The sequence below is a fragment of the Camelina sativa genome, chromosome 9, assembly GCF_030686135.1.
Source record: "Camelina sativa cultivar CO46 ecotype springtype chromosome 9, ASM3068613v1".
Taxonomy (NCBI): domain Eukaryota; kingdom Viridiplantae; phylum Streptophyta; class Magnoliopsida; order Brassicales; family Brassicaceae; genus Camelina; species Camelina sativa.
In genome coordinates this window covers 22,250,450-22,278,065 of record NC_141888.1, presented here as the reverse complement: position 1 = coordinate 22,278,065, position 27,616 = coordinate 22,250,450, and the positions used below count along the sequence as shown (strand labels likewise).

The following is a 27,616-nucleotide window of genomic DNA, read 5'->3' as shown; positions in this document are numbered from 1 at the left end:
CGCGTCGGCAATGATATTCTCCTTGTCCTTCTTGTATTTGATCACGTAGGGAAAAGACTCAATGAACTCCAACCATTTAGCGTGCCTCTTTTTGAGATTGGTCTGTCCGCGCAAATGTTTCAAGGTCTTGTGGTCCGTGTGAATCACAAACTCCCAGGCTAAAAGGTAGTGCTGCCAGGTCTCCATGGCATGGACCAATGCGTATAGCTCCTTATCATAGGTAGGATAGTTGAGAGTGGCGCCGCTGAGTTTCTCACTGAAATAGGCCACTGGTCTGCCGCCTTGTGTGAGAACCGCTCCAATGCCTACACCGGACGCATCACACTCCACCTCGAAGGTTTTATTGAAGTCGGGTAGAACGAGTAGGGGAGCTTGAGTGAGGTGCCTTTTAAGCTCTTTGAAGGCTCGTTCTTGATCCTCCTCCCATTTGAACTTCTGGTTCTTCTTGATCACCGCGGTAAGAGGCACCACGACCGTACTGAAATCTTTCACGAACCGGCGGTAGAAACTGGCAAGTCTGTGAAAGGATCAGACGTGTGAAACACTAGTAGGCGTGGGCCATTCCTCGATGGCTCGAATCTTCTCGCCGTCCACCTTGAGTCTCTGTTCACTAACAACAAAACCTAGGAAGACTAGTTCATTAGCAGCAAAGACGCACTTTTCAAGTTAGCGTACAATTGCTCTTCGCGGAGAGTGTTTAAAACATGTTCTAGGTGCACGAAATGATCAGATAGGCAAGAACTATAAACAAGAATATCATCAAAGTAAACCACAACAAGCTTGTTGATATAAGCTCTCAAGATGTGGTTCATCAATCACATAAAAGTAGAAGGTGCGTTAGATAAACCAAATGGCATTACCAACCATTCGTACAAACCTTGCTTGGTTTTGAATATGGTTTTCCATTCGTCCCCTTCCTTCATTCTCACTTGGTGGTACCCGCTTTTGAGGTCGATCTTGGAGAAAATGCTCAAACCACTCAATTTGTCCAGCATGTCGTCTAGTCTCGGTATCAGGTACCGATATTTGATCGTAATGTTGTTCATGGCCCGACAATCGATGCACATACGCCAGGTTCCGTCTTTCTTCAGTACGAGTAGGACATGAACAGCATACGGACTGAGGCTTTCTCGAACATAGCCTTGGGACATGAGTTTGGCCACTTGTCGCTCTAACTCCTTGGCTTCCTCCGGGTTGACTCAGTACGCAGGACGGTTCGGTAATTGAGCTCCAGGAACTAGATCGATCTGGTGTTTGATTCCTCGGATCGGTGGTAGTCCCTCGGGCAGTTTGTCCGGGAACACGTCCGCTGAACGTCGAAGAACGTCCGGTAGTGCGTCCGCCAAGCTTTCAATCCCTTCAACCAACAAATCTCTAAAGACCATCAATAAAACTTGGTTGGAGTTTGATATATCATGGTTTTTACGGTTTTTAACCATGATATAATTGTGTTTTTTGAGTCTTTTGATTTGTTTCTAGGTTGTTTTTGAGTCTTTATAGGTTATCTAGGATTTTGGCACGGATGGAGCAATATGGAGCAATTTGGATCATTTGGGAGCATTTAATCGAGAGAAATCAACTTGGAGTCGGATCAGAGTGATGGTGTCGATCGACACCACATGAGCATCGATCGACACTCGTGTTTGGCCGACGAGAGAACAAGAATTGGAAGTTTTACAAATTTGCCCAAAGTCTTCTCTAATTGCAACATAAGCCCCTGGACGTGTTTTAGGATGTATATATAGTATTTTTAGGTTTTTACAAACTCTTAAGTTATCTTCTAGCAGTTTTTGAGAGAAAGGATATTGAAAGCTTTTGGGAGAGATAGATCTGAATTCTTTGTAGAGAGAAGATTTCTTGAACTCCCTCTTTTATTTTTAATATATATTGCATGTTATTCAGAATTATGATTTGTGCTTTATTTAACATGTCTGAGTAATTTGCTTATTAGGTTTAGGGTTTTTCATAGGGTCTTTATGATTTATTAGATCTGTGATTTTTAGGGTTCTTAATCTTTTATGATCTTCATCCTTGGTTGTTCTTCACAATAATTCTTGATTGATCACCTAGAATTGTTATCTTAGGGAAATAAATTGATATGAGAATATAATTATTTTCCTGATTAAACCATTGATGAACAGAATTATTTCTTACAAAGAGATTTGAATTAATAATTCTATGAACTTATCTAAACCTGTTTTTAAAGCTGATTTTTAACTTGGAATTTTACAAAGAGATTTGGATTTTCTGGTTTTAAATTTAGATATTATTTGCAGTGAGAACTGATTTAATTTACCAAAAGTTTAGAGTTCTAGATCTGATCTTTATTGCTTGAACCTTAATAAATTTTCTCATTTAATATTTCATAATTTCCTGAAAAATTCCCTAGGCTTAACTCTTTTGATTTTCTGGATTTACAACACTTTCATTTAAATATTTGCATTGCTTTAATTCAATTTAACTTGTTTAGCGTAATTTACAAAACTCTATAATCTATTGTGTTTGATCTTGAGTCTCTGTGGATTCGACCCCTAAGTACTGCAGTGATCTCTTGTTTGAGAGAGTAGCTCTAGGGATTAATTTGAGCTTATCAAACTTGGTTGGAGTTCTTAAGGGACTTTCTAACATCACTAGACTGAATTAGAAAATTCATTTGAGGGTCCAAATCCTTAGACAGTTTAGATTGCATTTCACGAACTTGTGCTGGCGTCAAAGGTTTTAAACTGATACATTTGTTATTGTTATCGTGTACAATCGTATACTGGTTCGTACGACCACAATGCGAGGTTCCCTTATCAAAATGCCATGGCCTTCCTAATAAAAGGTGGCTAGCTTGCATCGGTACTACATCAACTAGGACTTGATCATTATACGGCCCGACACTGAATGGGACAAGGACTTGGTCCTTTACTTTGATCACGGTCTTGTCATCTAACCACTTGAGTTTATAGGGTCTAGGGTGGCATGTGGTGGGCAAAGAAAGTTTCTTGACCATGTAAGAGCTTGCAACATTCGTGCAGGAGCCTCCATCAATGATCAAGCCACATACATTCCCGCTTACCGTGCATCGCGTGTGAAAACTTTTGTCACGCTGGTTCGAGTCGTCCATCTCCAGGCTGGCGCTAAGAATACGTCGGATCATCAAGAGTTCTCCGACCTCCGGTTCGGCTACGGCCTCCTCCAGGTCCGCTTCAACCTGATCGTTCTCTTTGGCCATCTCCCCTTCGGACTCGAGCTCTCCGGACTTGGTAATGATCATGTTTCGGGCGTTCGGGCATAATGGCCGCAGCCCTAGCACTTGTAACAAATAATATCCCGACTTCGAACACCGTTAGTCGTCTTTCGTGGATCTTGACGATTGTCACTGGCCGGCTCTTTGGATTTGAACCTCGAGTCAACATTGGCTGCTTTCGGCTTCTCTTGTGGCCGGTTGGAGGGTGAGGCGTTAGGTAACCAATTTGGCACTCCTTGAGCTTTGGTTCGACTTGTAGCGGCGACCTTCTTCTTGATTTGGGATTCAATTTGCACCGCTAGGTGCAATAATTCTTCGAACCCTTGGTAAGGTTGTCGCTCGACCTTTCGTGCGATCCGGTCTTGTAAACCGTCGAGGAACTGCGCCATGAGGGACTCCTCAGTGTCTTCTACTTGGAGGTGGTTGCTTAAGTGCTCGAACTTCTCGTAGTACTCTTCAATAGACCGCGAACCTTGAGTGAGTCTCCTAAATTTATTTTGGAGCTCTCGATGATAGAACGGTGGAACATATCGTCGTCTCATCACGGCTTTCATGACTTCCCATGTAACAATCGGTCGGTCATGGTTGCGGCGTTGTTTGGCTACTAAGCGATCCTACCATGTAAGTGTGTAGTTGGTAAACTGGGTCACGGCGTAAGAGATCTTACGAATCTCCGGATAATTGTAGCAGGAGTAAAGGTGGTCCATCCGGAACTCCCAGCCGAGGTAGGCCTCGGGGTCGGATTTGCTGGCAAAGGTTGGGGCCGTCATCACTTGTCCTGGTTCGTTCGGCCGTGGTGCATCCTCATACCAGTCATCACGTTGGTGCCGTTGCCTCGGACGCGGTTCATAATCTTTGTCGAATTGGTCGCTTCGTTCTGGATCTTGTCGTTGACGTTGCATAGGCAGTGGGTCTTCCCTTGGAGGATTAGCGAGTTCAAGAATCGTCATTCGTTTGGCAAGACGTTCTATGCCGTTGTGAAGGGCCGTCAAGGTGGCGCCAATCTCCGGTGGAGGTAAAGGGATCTCCCGTAGATGTTGTTTGGCCATGGTGCTTGTACGGACGGTCAATGGTGACGTAGCTCGGTCCGTACCCGTTGCGCTGTCTGATCGATTCTAAACCTCGTTGAAACAAAAATGAATATTCGTGAGTATATTACGTTCAATGGACAATGACTAAGATATTTCTTTGGCCAGTCAATGATTGAAGACAGCAAAGCACGATGACAACCTATGACTAATCAAAAAGCAATTTACACGCGCCTAAAAGTAAACACACACACAACAAGACAAACTTTTGGGACCACAACACAAACGCAAAAGCAAACACTCTACTTTATCGATCTATCGGTTTCTAAGTGATAAGCGGTTTTTCACCAGGGTATCAATTCCCTATGTAGTTGTAGTACAAAGGGTTATCAATCCAAATTGTTGTTTATGCTAGCAGGAAGGATGCAATCAGAACAATGCAAGTCAAGCCAAGCAATAATGGGGTTTTATCTAACAATCCTAAAATAATAAAAGAAAAGAATATAAACAAAGTGCCACATGACCTAAGCACTCGATGCAAGTATTTGAGTACAAGATCGGGTGGGGTGATCGAGTAAGCAAATGAAGTATGAACAACTTGAGGGGTTACTCAAAGCAGGTGATCGTGTACCTGTTCGGGTAATGGATCGAGTGATGAATGAAAATGCAAGCAATTAAGATATGAAAGCTTCTAAGGATGGGGTAATCAAATCCTAAGCATTCCTGACCAGTACATATGTCTTACATGCCTCAGGCAAATATTTCCTAGACAATGAATCTCTAAAATCTTGTTAAAACACTCTCGTGATAGAAACAATCAACCTTGATCACTCCCCTACCCAACTCTCGTTGGAGAAACATGACCAAACAGGCATTAAGATCCGATTCATTATTGTCAGTAAACCCCTTACTCATCTAATCTCTTAGGCTAAGTGAGTAAACCTCTAGCATTGGTTGATTCAAGCATCTCATCTACACCTCTCGGTGGTAAACACCTTAGATCTAATCTCACCCTCTCGGTTTGTTGACAGCATTAAGAACACCAATCTAGAAGGAAATCTATTAAACACATACAATCAAACTAAGACATCCTAACCGATCAAGAACACAAAATCATCTATCCCATCCCTAGAAACTTTACTACACTACTCGGAAATCATAGCAAGAAACATAACAGCATATATGAACGAAAATTGCACTATAATAAACGGTAGAGTAGAGAAGTAAGAATACAAGATAGAAATCTAAAGAAATGATAAAAATATATGAAACAAATCCTAACAAAAAGTGAAAAGAGTTTTGAGTCGCTCAGTTCTCTCTCAGAAGCTCTCGCTCTCTGGTCTGAGGGTCTGCGGCATGCTCGTTTGCGAAGAAGGAGAGGAAGGGTTTATATATGGAAACTCCTTTGACCTAGCTTCCCAGTCCTGCCCGAGGGTCTACTCGATGGGGTACACGAGGATGAGGTCGGGTTACTCCTTGGGTAGATCTTCGGGTTGTTCTTCCTGCTCTTGGATCCTCCTCGATCGTGTTGGGGTTCGGACTTGTTCTACCAGATCGATGACTCCTTCGGGTACATGCTCGGGATTGTCCTTATTTTTCCCCATTTTAGGCTCTTAAGCACCTGTTTTCATCCAAAATATGCAAATGCAAAAATGCAACACCCTAAATGGCCTAAAAGTGAATTCTTACAATTAATGACCTAAAAATGCTAAGTTAAGGATATGAACAATGCAAAATATAGACAAAAAAAGGATGCTAAAAACATGTAAATTAGAGAGTTATCACTAAGCAAGAACAAAAATGAACAGCAATAAGAACACGATGAACAAGAGATAACTTAAACGATCTAACAAGAATACTACGCATAAAACAAACTACTAAACGCCCTAACGAAACAAGAGGAGACAAACGATGACTACTAGAAACACTCAAGATATAAGCTTTGAACAAATAAAAGAGAGTTCTGGGTTTCATAAAGATACAACATTTGGGTAGAACCTTTTAGCTCTGTTACCAGCTGATGTGAGCACCGGTTGACTCTCGGTACGGATAGAAAGTCACGTCTTCGGGTCGATCAGTGTGGGGGCAACTTTCCTCGGACCAAACGATGATGAATGGTTGTAGAGGCCAAACGAACGATGGAAACGAGTTTTGGTGAAGAACGAACGAGTGGAACGCGAGATAGAACGATGGTCACGACTTTGGGCGTACGGACGGTCTGATGCGGTAGCGGTACAGAACGGCCGTCGAGAACGGGAAGCGGCTAGCGAACCAAGTGATGGGTTTTCTAGGAGAAATGGAAGCGAGGATTGATCGAGTGACGACACACGAGTGTTGGCTCTACTCATGATATGGTCGGTCTAGAAGATTACGAACCCAGTTCGTGAATCTACTAGGGTTTCTCGATAGTTAGTCCTGGACTATGTCTAAAGAGAGAAGTTAGACAAGAAATAAAGCTTCACTCTTTGGGAAAATAATTTCATTCAAGTCAGTGTTTTATAAAGTAAGAGAGGGTTTAAATAGTGTGAGGGTTTACAGGGAACTAGGGACATGTGGACTCGCTATGGTCCGCACACGTTTTCCCTTGATGTGTTTCCTTTGATGGAGAACACGTCACCCTCTAAGTGGTTTAAACAGGACCACACACATCACACTACTCTAACGTTACAAAAGAAAGTTCTAGACAAAGTTTAAAAATGCAACGCTTAAACAAATGATAACACGTCCTTAGGCTTTGACGCGGGAACCTCGTCATCGGCTTCAAAACGTGGAGGTTTGCGTTAGGACTTGTCGCCTCATTAAAACCTTCTCCAGTAAACCTTGTGGGACAAACCCGGAGTAAGAAAAAAGAGTACGGGTCATGATCCTAATGACTTGGTCGCCTTCATCCTTGGGTAAGGATGAAGGCCGTGCGAACGGTCTCCCCTTGAATTGCATTGGCCGGGTTGTTCTCTTGATCCTCTCGAACAAAGGCTTGCACGAACCAGTTGATCTTCTGTCTTGCGGCTTTAGACGAGCTCTTTGATCGCGTAGTAGCTCCCGGTGTGATCGTTGGTGCATTGGCCTGATGTTGTCCTGCGGGTAATGCAAGTGTCTCGGCAGCGTCCTGGGCGTCCTGGTCCGGTACGAACAATCCTGGCCGCATGTCCGGTCCCGTGCTCACATCAAACCTTCTCCAGATTGAATCTCAGCACCAAATTCTCCATGTGCAGATCAATTTTTCCTTCACAGACGTTTATCATTACACCCGCGGCCTTCCTAGCAGGATCGGATCCTGAGATTCTTCGTCGAGTTTCAAAACGATGAAATCAGTGGGTATGTAGCAGTTTCCAATTTGCACTGGTAAGTTTTCCAACAACCCTTCTGGACGACGAGTGGAGCGATCAGCTAGGACTAGAGTCACTTGAGTAGGCTTGAAGGTATACAGTCCAAGTCGTGTGGCCACGTTCAGCGGCATAAGGCTTGCACTAGCCCCCAAATTGCAGAGGCAATTGTTGAACTTGAGATCTCCTATTGTGCAAGGTAGAGTAAATTGGCCTGGATCTCCACATTTTTCTGGTATTCGATTTTGGGGCATTGAACTGTATTCTTGCGTGAGATACATTACTCCTTCCTCCAAACTGAGCTTATCGGTGAGTATCTCCTTCATGTACTTCTTGAGAGATGGAACAATCCTTACTGTTTTGATGAAAGGGAGTCTGACCTGAAGCTCTCCCACCACTGATTTCAGCTTTTCATATTCTCGCTCCTGTATCTTGGACTTGCGACGTGTAGGGAAAGGTAGTTTGGGTACATAAGGTTGTTGGCGTCTGCAGGGTTGCTCTTCCCCAGTAATAGCTGAACCAGAGATTTCGATGCCATCATAAGCGTGGTTGGGGACCTCTTCAGAGTTGCTTTCCTGATTCTCTGTCTTGGATTGACCAGTCTTGTTATTATATCGGTCAGTCCCTGCTCTTTGTTGTGGTTCTGTAAGATCCCTGCTGCTTCGAAGGGTGATGACATTCACAAATTCTTTTGGATTAGCCTCGTTTTTCCCTGGAAGTGTTCCTGGAGGTGCCTTGACTCTCGCTGCAGACTGTGCCACTTGGTTCTCCAACACTCTCATGTGAGAGTTCAGTGATTATATTCTCCCATTCAGCTCAGAATACATGCTGTCGATCTTGACATTCACCTCAGTAGCGTTTTTCTTTTGATTCTCCATCAAAGCATGCAACATCTGTTCTAATTTGCTCTCTTGCGGAGCTGCGGCCTGCGGTGGAGTTGCTTGATAACCTTGTGAGAAGTTGTTGACTTGAGGTTTCTGCTAAAAATTTGATCCTCCAAATCATGTCCCCTTGTTCTGGAAGCCCTGTGCGAAGTTGCTCTGATGAGGTCGCGGTGGATAGATCTGATCCTGAGGATTCTCGACATTGTTGCTTCTATAGGATAGGTTAGGATGAATCTTAAAATTCTGGTTAAAGCCTCGATTATGAAAATTTCCTTGTCCTCCTATGTAGTTCATCTCCTCCATACCCTCAAGGTATGTCTCAGCTCCGAAATCTGCATATCCCCCGGCTTGTTCCTCACACAAGTTATCGTTTTAGTGATCCCTTTTCAGTAGGAGATTAACCTTGGCTGTGAGATCCTTAATAGCATCAGTCTCGACAGCATTGACCCGCACCGTACGATCATAGTCTGTGCCTTGATTGCTGTTGCTTGCCGCAATATTTTCTATCAGTGCATTGGCCTCGTTTGCGGTGTTGGTGGAGAAATCTCCTTTGCTGGCTGTGTCTAATGCCATCTGGTACTTCTGTTCGATGCCCCCATAGAAGATGTTCATCAGGTTCTCTTGGGTGTAGCCATGGTGAAGATAGTCTCTCAGATACTCCTTGAACCTCTCCTATGCTTTGCAAAACGTCTCCAGACCTCCTTGAGAGAATGTAGTGATTTTGCTTCGCAGTTTGGCTGAGCGCGATTTAGTGTAGAAATGGTTCAGGAAAGCTGTTTCATTGTGCCCAAGTGGTGAGCGATCCAGGATCCAAAAGATTCAGCCATCTTAGCGCCTTATCCACCAAAGAGAACTGGAACAACGTCAGCATGAGGTAGTTGTAGGGAACACCATTAGACCTCGTCGTACTAGTCAGCCTTTCAAAAGCCTCGATGTGATCTAGAGGACTCTCCGATGGCAACCCGTGGAACACACGATTCTGAACCAGATTGATTAGACTATGCTTAATCTAATAGTCTTGCCTCGCAGGAGCTGGTGGTTGAATCGCAGATCGGTTCGCAAACAGCCTGTTTTGAGCATCTTCATCTCTCAAGGTGGCTTGCCTTGCTGGTGGATTCGGTGCAGCTTGCTCTTGCTGGTTCTGCCTTTGCGTTTGTTGGACGATACCCAACTGAGGTTTGGGTTGTTGAGCCCCTGTCTCTTCTCTGACGGCCATAGCGTTGATCTGGGCTCTTGCTTTGCGGTTTTTGCGTTCAAGCTGTGCTAACTCCTTGTTTCGCAGGTTATGCAGATCATTAGGCTTGTTGCTTCTTGTTTGCATGCACCTGAAATGAAAGAGGAAGAACGCAAAAACAAATCAGTAAATTAAAATAAAATAAACCTTAGGTTAAACGTGAATCTAAAATTTCAAAGGCAATGTTTTTGGTCCCTCGAAACGGCACCAAATTGATCAAAGGTCAATTAAAACCCAAAGTACACTCAACCACAATCTAGTGGTGTCGTCGTAGCACTTTAGGGTTGAATCCACAGAGACCAAGCGATGCACTATGAAATTTTATAGATCAAATATAGCTAAGGCAATGAGAAAGATTGTATTTCAAGTAACCGATTAAAAACAGAAAATAAATAAGAGTTTTGAAGTCAAGGGAAGATATTGGGCATAGGGAATCAGTTAGGGAATACAACCACGAAATTAGATTATAGATTGGGAAAGTATTAGATACCGTTCTTGAACTCAAATCTAGAATGTAAAACTAACCTACTGTCGCAGCATTAGTTATCTATGCAAAGAAATGATTAAACTCTAAACCGTCGTTTGAATCTAGCAATCCTAGCAAGCAATAAGTTCAAGTTTGATTTTGTTCATAAGGTGCCTTAACTTCAACTTTCGTTGGCTAAGGATCACCTTGCTCACCTATGTTCTTTTCAAGCAATTCAACAACACTTTTGATGCCTAGATGAATTAAACCTACAATCATAAACTAGGTAGCTAATCTAGTTTAAGAATTAAGAACAACAATAGATGAAGAACACAATAGATCAATCCCAAATCTAACAACCTAAATTCAGAGAATCATAAAACCTATTTTGAAACCTGAAACCCAACAATAAAACTACTCAGAGATAGAAATCAAAGAACAGCAAATCAAAGATGAAGAAAACATGTTTGAATTGCAAAGAGAAATAAAAGGGTTCAGAATTCTTCTCCAAAGGGTTAGAAAAGATAAGAGCTCTTCTCCCTAAGCTTACAAGTACTCAAAAGCTGCGTAGACTAAAACTTGTCTTTCTAGAGGTCGAGCCTCGTGCTTAAATAGTAAAGTAAAACCCTAAAATTTGGTTTAAAACATAAAAGGAAAAGTTGCTTCGGGGACCGGACTTGTCGATCTCAAGCGACGATCAGTCGATCCGGAACGTTTTTCTGCTTTAACTCCATCTGCTTACTAGTCAGATCAGTCTTTCACCAAATTGACTTCAGATGCTTGTTTTCATCCCCAAAACACTCAGATTCCTTCCAAAGTTGCCTAGAACCTGTAAAGACTCACAAAAGACTAAAAAGACTCTAAAAGCACACTTGGACCTAACAAAATACTCAAAACAAGTGTAAAAACTATAGTTAAAACCCTATAAAATACATATACATCATCTACCGACAAGGTGGGTACTTTCATTGTAACCCTAAACCTTAAACCATAAACTCTAAACCCTAAATTCATCGCAATAACCACGCAAGTTCCTCGCAAAATTATCCCAAATTTGTGAAGAATCGTTCCGTTGCAATTTGCAATGATTTTGCGACGACGAAAACCATCCTCGAAAATCAATCACAAATATGTCGCAGATTTTCAAGTGATATTTTCCATCGCACTACGTCGTCGCAATCAAGGTGTTTTTTTAGTAGTGGAGTGAGTGATTAGATATTATATTTATATTTAATATATTATAGTAACTAAATATATATAATTTAAATATGTTACACTAGATAAATTAATAGTCACTGATTGCTATATAATATTTTTAATATATTTCACACATTTAAGAAATATTTTAAATTTAGATATATATATATATATATGTATATTTAATTTAATAATTTAAATATATATAATGTAACATATTAATTAAAAAAGTAATTAAAATATTTTATATTTTTATAAAAATATTAAATATATATAACATAACGAATAAAACTAAAATCAAATAATAATAAATATATTATTATATTATTTTAAATAACAATAATAAGTTACTGCTCTAACAAATAAATTTATGTTTATTAAATCAAAACAAAAATTATATTTTTTTACAAAACAAATTATATTAATGAAATAACCAGATCTCCAATGTAGATAGAACTTTAGGTTTAGTTTCAAAAAAAAAATGATAATATTAATACACAAATACATGGTATATAATTCATAGTATAGCCTATAGAATCTAGCTTGTGTAGTGTATATAAATCTTACCTATTATATTCTAGTCGATGCATCAAACATTTTCTATTGACTGAGATACAGTTACACCGACATTTTGATATTTAGTTTTCTAGTTGGTATAAAACAATTAAGTTATAGATGATGTGAAAAAAAAACAACAAAATAATATAGGGTTTGGTAGATAAGTCCTTTAATAAACAAACAAACATTTTATAGAGTTTTGGTTCTATATATTGAACTCACTTGCAAGTTGCAACTATCTGAGAGTACACAACAACAACAAAAGAAGCTAACGTTCATCAATCGAGAGTTGGAGACTATGAAGACTACGAAGCCACATGCCGCCATGTTCGCTAGCCCAGGAATGGGCCATATCATCCGGGCGATTGAGCTCGAAAAACGCTTAGCTGGATCTCATGGCTTCCACGTCACCATTTTTGTCCCTGAAGACGACGCAGCCTCCGTTAAATTTCAATTCCTAAACTCACCAGCCACCAGGCTGTGATGCGTTTGTTTATGTCATAAGCCTCCCAACTCTGGATATCTCCCGTTTGGTTGACCCATCATGACCAAAACTTCAAGACCCGGACCTCTTGGGTCCGATTGTTCGTGTACCGGTTTATTCACGTGGTCCTTTGTCCAGACCGGTTGATCAATCTAAAACTAATCACCCTGTTTTAGATTGGTTAAACAAACAACCAGATGAGTCGGTACTTTACATTACATCTCATTTGGAAGCGGCGGCTCTCTCAGTCTCTCTCTCTCCACTAAACAGCTAACCGAATTGGCTTGGCGGCTTGAGATGAGTCAGCAACGGTTCGTTTGGGTGGTTTGACCGCCAGTGGACGGTTCAGCCTGTACCGCATACTTCTTGGTTAATAGTAATGAAATACGAGATGGTACCCCTGGTTATTTACAGGAAGGTTTTGTTAGCCGGACCCATGAGAGAAGCCTCGTGGTCACACAAGCCGAGATCCTAGTCCACCAAGCAGTTGGTGGGTTTCTAACTCATTGCGGCTGGAATTTAATTCTTGAGAGAGCCGTTAGCGGCGTTCCAATGATCGCTTGGCCGCTTTTTTATGTTGCTCAACAAGGAGCTTGGCACCGCCATCTATGAAGCATTTTTTAGTAATGGGCCTAACTCAACACCCAAAAACTAGCTCAAGGGAGAAGATTGCCTAACACTATATATATTTTCCAAGGATTTTGTTTTCTTCCGATGTGGGACTCTAACACATCCCCTCATACTCAGGATTAGACATCTAAAAAGTGAAGTTTGTGCAACCACGGGTGGTAGCCCATTTTTGAGAAGTTTGAATCTAGATTCTGATACCATTTTAGTAATGGACATAACTCAACACTCAAAAGCTAGCTCAAGGGAGAAGGGTTGTCTCACACTATATATATTGCCCAAAGATTTTGTTTTCTTCCGACGTGGGACTCTAACACACACACCCCTCACGCTCAGAAGTGGACATCTGAAACGTGAAGTTTGTAGAACAAGACATCTACGAGTGGTAGCCCATTTTTAAAAAGTTTGAACTTGGCTCTGATACCATTTAGTAATGGACCTAACACAACACACAAAAACTAGCTTAATGGAGGAGAGTTGCCTCACACTATATATATTGGCGAAAGATTTTATTTTCTTTTGATGTGGGATTCTAACAACTCTAACAGCGTTGGTGAGAAAGATCATCGTGGAGGAGGAAGGTTGCGAGATGAGAAAAAAGGTGAAGACACGGCGATGGAGTCGCTGAGTTGCGACGGTGGAGTGGCGCATGAATCATTAGCGAGAATCACCGAGGAGGGCAAGCATCGTTTGGAGCGTGTAAGCTGCATGGAACGTGGTTCCTAGGAGGCTAGGAGCGCTTACCGTTAAAAAGTATATTTTACATTTAAACTGCTAGTCGTGTTTACTGTTTTTGGAGTCTTGTATTCAGTTTCCGAGTCTTGCCACATGTTTTAACGTGTTCATTTTGTCAACACCGTTTGCTACTACTAATGTAACATTGAAAGATTAAATAATGGTGTTTAATTTGTTTTATTAGGTCTTTATATATTAATCTCCAAGTCCTCGTTTATTTAATAAATGGTTGTTTAATATGATTAATACTTGACTTAAAACTTTGATTTAAAAACTTTTGGATGACGGTAATTGCATTAGTTATGGGGGTATGTATATATATTAACAGTTTTGAATTAGCAATCATTACTAATAATCTCCTTAGGTAATTCAGTAATTGTATTATATTACGAAAGATATGGTGATACTCTGAACGTCACTGTCACATTATTGATCTAAAAATAACAAAAAAAAAAAAAAAAAAACCAAAAACGAGTAGCTCAATTTTGTTTAATACTTATTTTTCATCTATATAACTTATGAATCTCACTATATACTGTATGTTATTAAGGAATCTTTGATTTTGTAAGGAAGGTTATGTAATTGGAACTGAGTTAAAGATCACATTATCCAAGTAGATTAATATATCTATATTCCCTGTTCTTTATCAAGGAATCTTTTGATTTTTTTTAATCTTCAATCTTGAATCTTGGAACTGAAATTAACACAGTAGCTCGGACGCGACAAGGTCTCTACCTCCGTTGTTTTCGTAATTATGGGACCGATTATTTTTATTTTTGTATCACGAAGTGTGAGCATTTCAAAACGTCGATAGGTTGAAATAGTTTGTAGAAAGGTTATCTTATTCATGTAGAAGTAGTCAAGTATTTATACAAGTAGATGTTCGTAGAAGATAGAGCTAGAATCGTAATGTGATAAGGACTAAGAGAAGTAGAGAGATAAGGATTAACATAAGCATAGCATTATCCAAATCTAAAGTGTAGTTATCGTAATACCCTCCCTCAAGTTGGAAGTGTGAGATGCCGAATACCCAACTTGGAAAGAAGACCTTCAAATGCTGGACCAGGTAATGCTTTAGTGAGGATATCAGCAAGTTGGTTGTGTGTAGAGACATGGTGGAGAGTAATGAGCTTGGCGTGGACGGCGTCACGAACTTGGTGACAGTCGGATTCCACATGCTTTGTACGTTCGTGAAAGACAGGATTTGTGGCAATGTAGATTGCAGATTTGCTATCACAGAACAAACGCATAGGAGTGGAACGAGGAACAGCTAGAGTGATAGCCAGTTCATTGAACCATTTGAGCTCACAGAGTGTATAAGCCATAGCCCGGTATTCAGCTTCCGACGAAGAGCGAGAATTGACGTCCTGCTTCTTAGCCTTCCACGAAATCGGAGAATCCCCAATGAAGACAATATAGGCACTGAGAGAGCGACGAGAGAGGAGACAACCATTCCAATCCGAGTCACAGAAGGCAGAGATGGTCAGATCAGAGTCAGAACCAATGAGAATGCCCTGACCCGGACAACCCTTGAGATAGCAGACAACACGAATAGCAGCCTCCCAATGAGGTTGAAGAGGACGTTGCATACATTGCGAGAGAACATGGATGGCGTAGCTGAGTTCAGGACGAGTATGTGTGAGATAAATGAGGCGACCAACAAGACGACGGTACCGTGGAGCATCAGCAGGTAAGCCTTTGACAGTAAGAAGCTTGTGATTGATTTCCATCAGAGTGGAGACAGGTTGAGCACCAAGTAGACCAGTCTCGGCAATGATATCTAGAGCATACTTGCGCTGTGACAAGAAGAAACCAGCAGAGCTGCGGGCGACCTCAATACCAAGAAAGTATTTGAGGCGTCCAAGATCCTTCATGTGAAAGCACTGATGGAGATAATCTTTGAATTCCTGCAGAGTGTCTTTATCATTGCACGCAAGCACAAAATCATCAACATAAACCAGGATATGAAGACAGATATTGCCACGAATTTTAGAGAACAATGAGTAGTCTGCATACTTCTGCGAGAAATCAAACTTAATGAGAGCCGTAGACAACTTAGAGAACCAGCATCGAGGAGCTTGACGGAGACCGTAGAGTGATTTGCGTAGGCGACAAACTTTAGTGGGATCGGAACATGCAAAGCCTTCAGGGAGTTTCATGTATACTTCTTCCTCAAGATCCCCATGTAGAAAGGCGTTATGAACGTCCATTTGGTGAACTTCCCAGTTATGTGCGGCAGCAAGTCGAAGAAGAAAGCGAACTGTCTTAAGCTTGATAACCGGAGCAAAGGTTTCGGTGAAGTCTTCACCCTCGGTTTGATTGTTACCAAGAACAACAAGACGAGCCTTGTGACGTTCAAGAGAACCATCTGATCGATACTTATTCTTGAATATCCATTTGTTACCAATAGCTTTCTTACCCGGTGGGAGCGTAGTAACATCCCACGTATGCTGGTCATCAAGAGCAGAAATTTCTTTAGACATAGCATCACACCAGATTTTGTGTTTAACAGCATCCTTGTAGTACTTTGGCTCATCGGAATGAAGAATAGACGCCATATAAGCACGATGTGAAACTGAAAAAGCAGCATCAGTTACATAATTAGCAATAGGATACGGTGTTTTACCTGAGGACGTTGTAAGAGAACCTTGACCAGGCGGAGATAGAACGTGTGAGGGTTTATGTTGCGTAGAGTTGGTGATGTATTCTTTGAGCAAGACAGAAGGAAACTTTTGGCGGTGACCTTTGCCAAGTAATTCAGGAAGTCCTGGAGAAGCAGTATGAGTTGCAGGTTCCAATGGTTGCTGATCGGAAATAGCCAGAGGAGTCGACGGTGGAGATGGTGACTCTGGTAACGGAGTAACTGGACTCTGTTCACAAACAGAGCTAGTTGTGTCCTGTTTCGACTGTTTCGGAGCAGGTGGCGGTGGTACTGATAGAGACTCCAGAGTGGGTTCCGCTGTTGAAGGAGGAACAGGCGAAGCCGACGTTGGGGGAAGTGTTGTCGGAATCGCCAATGAAGGAAGCGGATCAGGAACAAGCCAATCATCAAATGCAGCGTCATAATGATTCATTGGAGGAGTAACGTAGTCATCCTTGCCAACACCAGGAAACGTATCTTCAGAAAACACAACGTCACGGCTGGAAAAGAACTCAGTACGGTCAAGATCATACAGCAGCCAAGCTTTCTTGCCAAAGGGGTAACCAACAAAAATGCAGCGACGGCTTCGATCTCCAAATTTGTCCTTATCATGTGAGCGACAGTGAGCAAAACAAAGGCAACCGAAGACACGTAAGTGGTCATAATCAGGTTTCTTGTTGAAAAGGACTTCATAAGGTGACTTGCCATCTAAGACATTGGTTGGTGTATAGTTAATGAGGTGAGCAGCAGTTAAGACACTTTCACCCCAAAAAGAAACAGGTAGGCGAGCTTGGAAGAGACATGCGCGTGCCACATTTAAAAGGTGTCAATGTTTGCGTTCGACACGGCCATTCTGTTGCGGAGTGTCGACGCAGGAGGTTTGATGCTCAACACCGGTTTTCTTGAAGTAAGATTTGAGAACCATGAATTCACTTCCGTTATCAGTTCTAATTTTCTTGACTGGTTTGCCAAACTGTTTTTCACAAAGCGCAAAAAATTGTTGAATAAGATTTGCGACTTCAGACTTTTCTAACATCAAATAAATCCAAACTGCTCGAGAGTAATCATCAACAACAGTAAGAAAATATTGTGCACCACAGGAGGAATGATGTCGATATGGCCCCCAAACATCACAGTGAATAAGAGAAAACGGTTCAGTAGCTTTATAGAACTCTCAGGAAAAACACCACGCGTTTGTTTAGCGCGAAAACAAATCTCACAAGATGTAGATTGAATAGAATCAAAAGACAACTTGTCTAAAACCGGTAATGTAGATAAAATACGAAAAGAGGGATGTCCAAGTCGTCGATGCCAAAGTTCCGATTTAGAAGCCGTTCCAGAATCAGTACGATGAACCCGTGCAGCCGTGACTCCCGTAAAGTAATAAACCCCCTCACGTTCTTCACCTGCCCCAATCAGGGTCCTCGTAAAACGGTCCTGCAAGACACACAGAGTATCAGTAAATATTGCAATGCAACCAGTTTGCTTAAGTAGGCGAGAAACAGAGATCAAAGTGCAATTGAAGCCTGGAACGTATAAGACATCGAGTAAGTAGTAATCGCGGCTTAGAATAAGCTTTCCGCGTTTTACTGCTCGTGAGAGTTTCCCATCAGGAAACACAACAGCAGATGGAAGAATGTCAATGACTTCGGTCAGTAAGGCAAGGTTGCCGGTCATGTGGTGTGAAGCACCTGTGTCAATAATGATATCAGTGAATTGTGCTTTACCGGACAATTTTTCGGAGGATATCGTAGTACGAGGTGTTTGAAGCAGTTGTAGGAGTTGTGTTATCTGATCGGTGCTCCATGACGTGGTGGGAGCTGACGTGTTGGAGAAGTTAGCACGAGCAAGATTGCTTCGACCTCTCCCACGACTCCCTGAACTAGAAAAACGACCCCCACGACCACGTTGAGTAGAGACAGTGCCAGGATGAGATGTAGAACGTTGTTGATCATACCACCAATCAGGATAACCGTGAAGAAGAAAACACTCTGTATTATCGTGTCCTTTGCGAGAACAGTGAGTGCAAAAACGGTTGGGATCACGGGAACGAGCCACAGCAGCCAAAGCAAGAGGAGGAGGATCTTCGGTGGAATCAGTCTTCACAGAAAAACCAACAACCTCTACTTTGAGTTCCTTGGATCGGGCAGAGTGGATGAGTTGTTCCTCACGGATGACGCGGGAATAGACATTGGCCATATCAGGCAAAGGATCTTCATCGATTAGTTTAGAACGTATGTTGCGGAAACGTGAGTCATCAAGACCGAGAAGAAATTGATGAACACGGATGTCTGCTCGTTCTTTTTCAATATCTGCAGAAGCGTCACATGAACAGGAACGAGAAGTCTTCAAGTTGTCCAAATCCTCCCAAAGTTTGGAAAGACGGCCATAAAACTCAAGAACAGATTGTCCATCTTGGCGGCAGTTGCTGATCTCATCACGAAGTTGATGAATACGAACACCACTTTTAACAGAGAAGCGGCGTAGGATATTGTCCCAAAGTTTGTGTGCATCAGGAACAAAAGTAATAGTCGAACGAATCTTTGGATATATGGATGTACGGATCCACCCGACAATCATTGAATTTGTGGCTAACCAGCGAGAAAGTTCCGGGTCTGTTGCAGGTTTAACAACGGTTCCATGAATGAAACCAAGTTTTTGTTTAGCCTGCAACGAGTTGGAAAGTTCTGTTGCCCATTCAGAATAATTGTCTCCACGAAGCATCACCGAGGTGATTAGTGCACCAGGATTGTCAGAGGGATGGAGATAGTATGGGGAAGACTCCGTAAGAACGGTTGTGGCAGTAGTAGTAGTAGGAGCTGGAGGAGCACCATCGGTGGGGGTGATGGTACCATCAGTAGTAGACATTGTTGAAGAAAATAGAGAAAGTGTTTTGTAGAAAAAAATTTAGTAGAATTGGGTAGGCTCTGATACCATGAAATAGTTTGTAGAAAGGTTATCTTATTCATGTAGAAGTAGTCAAGTATTTATACAAGTAGATGTTCGTAGAAGATAGAGCTAGAATCGTAATGTGATAAGGACTAAGAGAAGTAGAGAGATAAGGATTAACATAAGCATAGCATTATCCAAATCTAAAGTGTAGTTATCGTAATATTTATGTATCAAATATATATAACCATTGATGATGTGTGTTACAGTTCTTATCTCTGTCGTCAGTGTGTGTTACTAATATATTCAACCCAACCCCGAAACATATCCTATAAATATAACCTAACTCTGCCAAAGTACCGACTTTGTTTATAATGCACTGTCCACTCCACCCGAATATATGCATGTGAATTATTTGAATACATATTTAATCTTCTCGTCTTACACACCTACATATGTAATCGACATACTGTGTGTGTGAAAATCGCAAACAAAGTATGGTCCCCAATGAGATTCAGCCTAATGTTTGTTCGAACTAGTTAATCCAATTGACATAGTCAGAGCCGGCGCAGAGTATTTATGGGCCGCAAGTCCAAAAGTTGTTAAAAACACCACCGTCTCTCTTTTTTTTTATTGAACCGGCACTTCAGCAAATGCTCAAGCCCTCACACTTAGGAAACTTAAACTGTTAAACATGCTTACGAGAGTGAAAATAATACAATATTGATGGGCATTTAAATCTCAACGATATCTAACTAATAAGCCCATATTGAGTCTTGTTTCCATTACAACGGTCGAAATTGAAGTGTTAAAACAAGAAGATAAGAAGCTTCCTCCCCAAGTGGTGAGTGTGTGTTGTGTCCGGTCTTATGGCAATGCCTAAACCCTAACATGTATTTGCTAGGTTTTGATTTCAATTTTATTTTTTTTTCGAGTTCTACAAATGGGAACACTTATTTAATGTAGCTCTTTTGATATGGTGGATATTCTGACCTAATCATATAAGCTCGATCGGCAACAAAATCTCATTTTATGGAAACATTTATTTAATGTAGCTCTTTTGAGATGGTGGATGTTTATACATTGGCATGGCGTTGTCAACTTATATGTGATACATATATAGTCACATAGACTGGAACAGAAATATCGTAGGAAAGATGGACGGTAAGTTTGAAAATCTTTTCGTCATATGTCTATAATATCGAAGAACCCCATATGTCTTACTCGGTTGCGAACGTCATTGGCTGTGAGTACATTAGTATGTAAACTATAAACAAAACTAGGATACAATGGACCTTGGTTACCTGATTATTTTATCTAATCTTTAATCATAAAAATTGATAGAAGATTATATTATCAGTCAGTCGCCTTTCTAAGTCATCATGAAAATTATTGGCAATGAAAATAAGATTTATTTAAAAAACAATGTATAAAATTTTATAGATATAAAATTAATAAAATGTATAGTAATTCCAGATTTGTTACCATCTTTCTCCTGCTATATACAATACATTGCTGTATACAGCTCATGCATAAAAAGTTTTTCCAAAAGAGTTGCACATAGAGTCCACATATATTGTTAAACATATTAAGAAAAAAAGCTACTTAAAGATAAGATTATAAGAAAATCAAGAGATGTGGTGGTGAAAGGATAAAAAAAAAAAATTTAAGATAAGCTTGGTAACGAGACCATTCATGCTCATTGGTAACCATTTACTGTAATACTAATTAGTATTGATTTTCTCGTTTTTATACTATTAATTGTCAATTAACATTTTTAGCCAACATACACGTCGAATAAAACGTAAATTACAGAATCACCCCCATATGTTGTAGTATTATAAATAAGCCCAAGCATTTCCTCTATCACTCATCATCATCAACACTTCATCTTTCACTAATCATCCTTAGTCCTCTCAATCACTTCCAGCCTTAGAGCTGGACTAATGGCTTTCTCAAACTACCCTTCTTACAAGAAGTCCAACAAGAAATTCAATTTCAGTATCAGCAGGGAATTGCTTCTCAACCCAAGCGATGTCTCAGTGGGAGAGATGATTGGAGAAGGAGGCCACTCCATCGTCTACAAAGGATTGTATGTTCCCTCTCTCTCTTATATTTTTATAATGATGAGATGAATTTAACACTAATCCGTTTAATTAAAAGTCATCACTTATTTCGTATGTTCTTTATAATGATTTTATAGGTTCAGAAACCGAGTTCCCGTTGCTGTGAAGATAATGCAACCAAGTGTAAAATCTGCTGTAAGCATAATGGACAAAAAGAAGTTTCAAAATGAAGTTCTGTTACTATCCAAGATGAGACATGCCAACATTGTGAAGGTAAAAAAATGAGAAAAAATAATTAGTTATATTGGTGTTTTATCAATATAATAGTGAGAAAATAAACATGGTTTTTGATGATGGTATAGTTTGTTGGGGCTTGCATAGAGCCGCAACTGGCGATAGTTACCGAACTCATGGAAGGCGGCACTCTTCAGAGGTTCATGTGGGGTTCTAAGTCGAAACCTGATCTAAAGAAGGCACTGACCTTTGCTTTGGATATTTCTCGAGCCATGGAGTTTTTGCACTCAAAAGGCATCATTCACTGTGATTTAAAACCAAGTAAATATGCTCCAGTCTATACATAAAATCTTGTGAATAGAGAAACAAATTTGAAATTTTGGTGTGTTGTTGGTGTAGCGAATTTGTTGGTAACCGGTGATCACAAGCATGTGAAATTGGCTGATTTTGGAATTGCTAGAGAAGAGAATAGAGATGGCAGGACCTGTGAGGCTGGCACTTGTAAATGGATGGCTCCTGAGGTAATGATTCTTTTGAGCTAAATCTTCTATTTCGAAACATATAAAATTATTGATTTTTCTGTTTTTGTAACTGTAGGTAAGTAGTCGTGAGGCACTTAGAGTTGAGGAGCCAAAGCACTATGATCATAAAGCGGATGTTTACAGCTTTGCTATAGTTTTTTGGGAGCTGCTTAATCTTCAAGAACCATTCTGTGGCGTGCCTAACATTTGTGTTCCCCAACTTGTACGACATGTAAGGTCGCAAATTAACTTATAAATCTAAAAAGGGTGAAGAATTTTAAAAGTTGGATTTGCTTCCTTACAGGGTGAGAGACCAAGTCTTGCGAATACACCAGAGGAAGTGATCCCCATCCTTGAATTATGCTGGGCACAAGATTCGGGTGCGCGTCCTGAGTTCAAGGAAATTAGGCAATTGTTAACAAGCCTTTTAACAAATTTGACCTCAGATGGTAGTATTGACACACTACCACTATCGGATGAGGAAGCTTATGACGGTGATATCGATGAGATTCGGAGACCCCTCCTCTGACTCAAGAGCATTGTTGCAAGGTGAACAAACCTAAGGAGAAGAAGAAAGTACTGGTGAAGATGTTGCGTCCTTTCGTTAAGATTTTCAGGGCTTGTTACAAGCCATGATCATGTTTTTGTGTTTCCATAAAAATAATAGAAAGGGGATACAATTCATGATCAGGGCTTGTTAGATCATGGCTTGTTACAAGCCATGATGATGTCTTTCATTGTTTTTTTTTTGTCCTCCTTGTTTTTTTCTTGTTGTAATAAGATTTTTCTTTTAAGAAAAAGCAATGCAATTCTCATTCTTCTTTTCATGGACATTTCAATTTGTTTTCTTTACAGAAAATATATTCTTGTGGTCACCATATCTATCACAAGTTGATAGTGGTAATTTAACATTTTTCATTAGAATTAATAACCATATAGTAAATAACAAAAGATTGTTAAAGGTACTCAATTGTCTATAAAGGAAGAAGTACACAATCCTTTGTTATACAATGGAGTACCTTTTTAACAATCATTTGCTAAGATTTTATTTCAAAACATCTTTCCTCACTCAAAGGAAGAAAGTATCATTCAAAGCGCCTCGTTATGTATTCTTTTTCTTGTAAGATAGATAAAATTACAACTCAACATTTATCACTTTTAACATGAAAATGATTTTTAAATGATGGGTTTTTTTTTTTACATAGGACCAAGCTTTAGGAATATTGCGAAAATGTCACTATCCTAAGTATATGACTCAAATGTGTGTTCTGACTTTAAGGGGATTACTATTATCTTAATAAACTTTCTCAGTAACTTCTCCTTAATTAGACAATGAAGATTATAACGATGAAACAGGACTAAAATTGCATCTAGTAATCGGTATATTTATTAAACCTTGAAACCAATATTAATTAGATCGTTTGATGGTGTGATTGGATCTACAATTAGTGTTTTACAGTCGGTAGAAAGTTTTTTTTAATTAAAAGGCCTAATTGTGAGCCAATCATTCTGTAGTTTTAGAAAATGAAGTCGCAGCCCAAAAAGTTAAAGAATTTATATTGGCTGTGAGAATCAAGTCTTTTTCTTACCGTTTTACATGTTACAAGTTGGATAGAAACTGAACTCCATAGTTTTTTTTTCATGAACTCTTAACTCTTAAGGGAGGTGTTTTTAACTTGACATTTTAGGTGATTTGTGTAAAATTTACAAATTCTATGTTATTCAATCATGAATTTCAAAAAGTCTCCTAAAATATATTGTTATTGAACTAATGATTTAAAAAATCTACATTTTCTACTGTTATTCAAAATAGTTTGTGGATTTAAATTTTAATAATTTTTAGGGATTCTGAAGGATTTAAGAAGATTTTCTTTAGTTAAAAATACAGAAATCCAAATCTCTTGCTTTTTGATAAGATTTGAAAGAATTTTACAATAAATCATTTCAACTTCTCTAAAATCATCAAAATTATTTATCTACAGAAATTATTTATCTACAGAAATTGAGTAAAATATTTTTTTTCAATTTTAAATAAGTTTAGTTTGCATATAGGGTCAACATATATATAGTTACAGCTAAATAAAAAGGGAAACAAATGTAGACATATATGCAAAAAATACTTAAAAGATAAGATTATATGAAAATCATGACATGTGGTGATAAACAAATGGAGAAATTTGAATTACAAAAGAGAAAAGAATCTTTTAAATAATAGTTTTCATTTTTCCTTCTTTCCCCCTTCCAAGTTTGAATTATCAATTATTACATAACAAATAAATATTATATTTTTCTTATTTCCTCTAATCACACTTTTGGCGTTTAGTAGAGACTAATGAAATTACATGAGTATCCATCCCCCGAACTCTACTATAAATCTATGTAACTCAAGCACTTCTCTTTCACTCTCATCTTCCTCAATCACTCATCCACTTCAAGTCATAAAAATGAAAGCTCAAATGTTCCAGCGAACCCCAACAATGTCCACAGCCTCTTCGATGATGCTTTACCCGAACTATCCTTTTCTCATGTCATCGTTTGGCCGCTCAGATGACCGTTGTGAGTCCGACGAGCAATTCAATTTCACTATCAGCAAAGATTTGCTTTTAGATGCTAAGGATGTCTTGATGGGACATATGATTGGAGAAGGAGCCAAAGCCATCGTCTACAAAGGAATGTGAGTTTCACCTCTCTCTCTCTCTCTCTCTCTCTCTCTCTCTCTCTCTCTCTCTCCTCTCTCTCTCTCTCTCTCCTCTCTCTCTCTACTCTCTCTCTCTCATCTCTCTCTCTCTCACTCTCTCTCTCTAGTCTTGTTAAGATTTTTTTTTTTTTTATTTTGTTACAAAATTATGGAAAACAATAGTCTAAAAATGACATGAGGCAACCTAAGGACCAATTATATATATGTTCCACAATTTTGAGTGAATTAATTAATGTGATGTTGCATAGAAATCATTAGTGGGTGGAATCATCTTAATTAACAAAGCCCTAAGAATGGATTTTTTCTTTCTTTCTAATCACTATTTTTTCATATCTCTTCTCTAATGATTTTTAGATTCAGCAGATGCAGATACAAATGTCCTGTGGCGGTGAAGGTAGTGCAGCCGTGTGAAACATCTGCTGTAAGCATAGAGGACAAACAACAGTTTCAAAAGGAGTTTCTGTTACTATCCTCGATGGAACATAACAACATTGTGAAGGTAAAAAATGAAAAGTACATTTATATTAGTGCTTCAATATTAATGGTATATATAAACTTATAGTAATGAGGAATCAATCATGGTTTTTAATAAATGTATAGTTTGTTGGAGCTTGCATAGAGCCACAATTGATGATAGTTACCGAACTCGTTGAAGGCGGCAGTCTTCATAAGTTCATACTGAACTCTCGTTCGAGTCCTCCTAATCTAAAGAAGGCACTAAGCTTTGCTTTGGATATTTCTCGAGCCATGGAGTTTTTGCACTCAAATGGCATTATTCACCGTGATCTAAATCCAAGTAAATATATGTTCCATTTTACCACATGATCATGTCTTGTAGAATAACAAAACGAATTTAACAAATTGGTCTCTATGTTTGTTTAGGGAATGTGTTGGTAACAAGTGATATGGAAATGGTAAAGTTGCTGATTTTGGACTTGCAAGAGAATATACTATAGGTGGCATGACTTGTGAGGCTGGTACTTACAGATGGATGGCTCCTGAGGTAATGAACTGATTATTTCGAGACCTAAAATCTTCTTTCTGAAACATATCAATTCATAATTTTATGTTTAATATCCACAGGTATGTAGCCGTGAGCCACTCAAAATTGGAGAGAAGAAGCACTATGACCACAAAGTCGATGTCTACAGCTTTGCACTAATTTTCTGGGCGTTGCTCACTAATCAAACACCATTCATGGGATAAATAGGGCTTCTGCTCTCTATTTTGTGAAACAAGTAATTTATTAAATGTTAGAAATAAATAATTTATTTAATTTTCACTTTTATCTTATAATTGGAGAGGAGTTGCAAATGATTGGATCTTCTTAATTTCATCTAGGGCAAGAGACAAGCCTTAAGAATATTCCAGATGAAATTGTTCCCATCTTGGAATCTTGCTGGGCAGAGGACTCAGAGGCACGTCTTGAGTTTAGAGAGATCACTATCTTATTGGAAAAATTGCTAAACGACCTGAGCTCAGCTGGGACTAGTAATGATACAGTAATATCAGATGAGGAATCTTATGACGATGAAATGGGAGATTTGGATACCAATTGTTTGATTCAAAAGGGCTATCGCAGGATGCAGAAACTTAAGGAAAAGAAGAAGAAGAAGAAAGAAAGTGATGAGTAGGATAGTTCCTTTCTTCAAGACGCTCTTTTCATCGAAGGGGTGAAATGCACTTTTTGTGTGTTTCCCATATGAAGAGAATTTTAGCTTCTTTCGTTGCAAATTACAAGACTGAAGATTTTGTCATGTGCCTGTTTTGTCTTTTCTTCTTTGGGGTTTTTGTTATTTTGTTATTGTTGTTGTTCTTCTTGTGACAAAAAAAAAAAAAAAAAAAAAGTAATGCATTCTCATTCTAGTTTTTCATGGAAAATTCAACTGTTCATTTTACAACATAAAACATATCGTTGTGGTTATAGTAAAATTTAAAATTTCAGATTGATGAACAATACAGTAGAACCTCTATAAATTAATATTTTTTAAATTAATACTCGCTATAAATTAATAAATTCTTTCGGTCCTGAGTTGGACCGGTGTAAAAAATGACATATTTCGATAAATTAATAAGATAATAACTTTTTGAGAAATCCTATGTAAACATATGGTCCCATCAATATCATAAATTAATAATCAAGATAATATTAATATATATATATATATATCTAAGAAAATCTAGTGAAATATGATTCTATTTTTATTTTCATATTCTTGAATTTGCATTCTTATTGGAGTTCATCTCTAATCTTTTTCATTGCCATCTTCTCAAATCGCATCCAAAAATTATGGAAAATCCTAAATGCGATAATTGCTTCCGTACATGTATTTGTTTCTAAAAATTACCGTAATATCTTCTTTGACTTCATCATTACCATGAATGATAGTAGCGATTTCTTCTAAACTCTAAACTTCTAACATTTATCATTTTTACCTAAACTCTAAACTTAACAATTACGATAGCCAAAATTATAAATTAAGAAACTTTTTTAATATTATGAATGATAACAAAAGTATCTTATTTTATAATATAATTTTTAAAAAATTATAAAATTAAAAATCTCTTCAATAAATTAATAAAATATAATTTATCGATAAATTAATAATTAAAACTTCTATAAATTAATAAAATTTCATGGTCCCGACCTTATTAATTTATAGAGGTTTTACTGTAGTTATTACCCGTAGGTAAACATTAGAGCACTTCCATTAGGCAGAAACAATAGAAAGAAAACAATTATTATTTTTAATTATAACAATGTATTATAATTGTTTTAATAAGTGAACCATTAGTGAA

The 27,616-nt window shown here is 39.0% G+C and overlaps 2 protein-coding genes, 1 non-coding gene and 3 pseudogenes across 4 annotated transcripts; 4 read left to right on the top strand and 2 right to left on the bottom strand.

Moving 5' to 3' along the window:
• Positions 1-7,501: 7,501 nt before the first annotated feature.
• Positions 7,502-8,365, bottom strand: LOC147938521 (uncharacterized). The gene has a single exon (XM_087465663.1). It carries the CDS (start codon positions 8,363-8,365, stop codon positions 7,502-7,504), a length of 864 nt encoding a protein of 287 aa, XP_087321789.1.
• A 730-nt stretch (positions 8,366-9,095) lies between these two features.
• LOC147938520 (small nucleolar RNA R71) lies at positions 9,096-9,202 on the top strand. Its single transcript, XR_015567682.1, has one exon. It is a non-coding gene; the product is annotated as a small nucleolar RNA R71 (small nucleolar RNA).
• A 3,063-nt stretch (positions 9,203-12,265) lies between these two features.
• LOC109126456 (UDP-glycosyltransferase 72E1 pseudogene) lies at positions 12,266-13,759 on the top strand (annotated as a pseudogene).
• Positions 13,760-17,811: 4,052 nt separating this feature from the next.
• Positions 17,812-19,277, bottom strand: LOC147938519 (uncharacterized). Its single transcript, XM_087465662.1, has 2 exons — positions 18,137-19,277; positions 17,812-17,846 (listed from the first exon to the last, which is right to left on the bottom strand). The coding sequence occupies exons 1-2, from the start codon at positions 19,275-19,277 to the stop codon at positions 17,812-17,814; spliced, it is 1,176 nt and encodes a 391-aa protein (XP_087321788.1).
• A 1,893-nt stretch (positions 19,278-21,170) lies between these two features.
• On the top strand, positions 21,171-22,941 carry LOC147938518 (serine/threonine-protein kinase STY17-like; annotated as a pseudogene). The gene is made up of 6 exons (XR_015567295.1): positions 21,171-21,390; positions 21,502-21,637; positions 21,727-21,919; positions 21,998-22,119; positions 22,196-22,351; positions 22,424-22,941. The product of XR_015567295.1 is annotated as a serine/threonine-protein kinase STY17-like (transcript).
• A 1,613-nt stretch (positions 22,942-24,554) lies between these two features.
• Positions 24,555-26,494, top strand: LOC104715525 (serine/threonine-protein kinase STY13-like; annotated as a pseudogene).
• The last annotated feature ends 1,122 nt before the right edge of the window (positions 26,495-27,616 follow it).

Bases quoted from the DNA above. Each gene is read 5' to 3' on its own strand.
- LOC147938521 (XM_087465663.1), bottom strand. From the start codon at position 8,365: ATGAGAGTGTTGGAGAACCAAGTGGCACAGTCTGCAGCGAGAGTCAAG.
- LOC147938519 (XM_087465662.1), bottom strand. From the start codon at position 19,277: ATGTCTACTACTGATGGTACCATCACCCCCACCGATGGTGCTCCTCCA. The intron at 17,847-18,136 runs GTAAAGCACAAT...TGTGTCTTGCAG, and splicing joins ATCCTCCGAAAAATTGTCCG to GACCGTTTTACGAGGACCCT.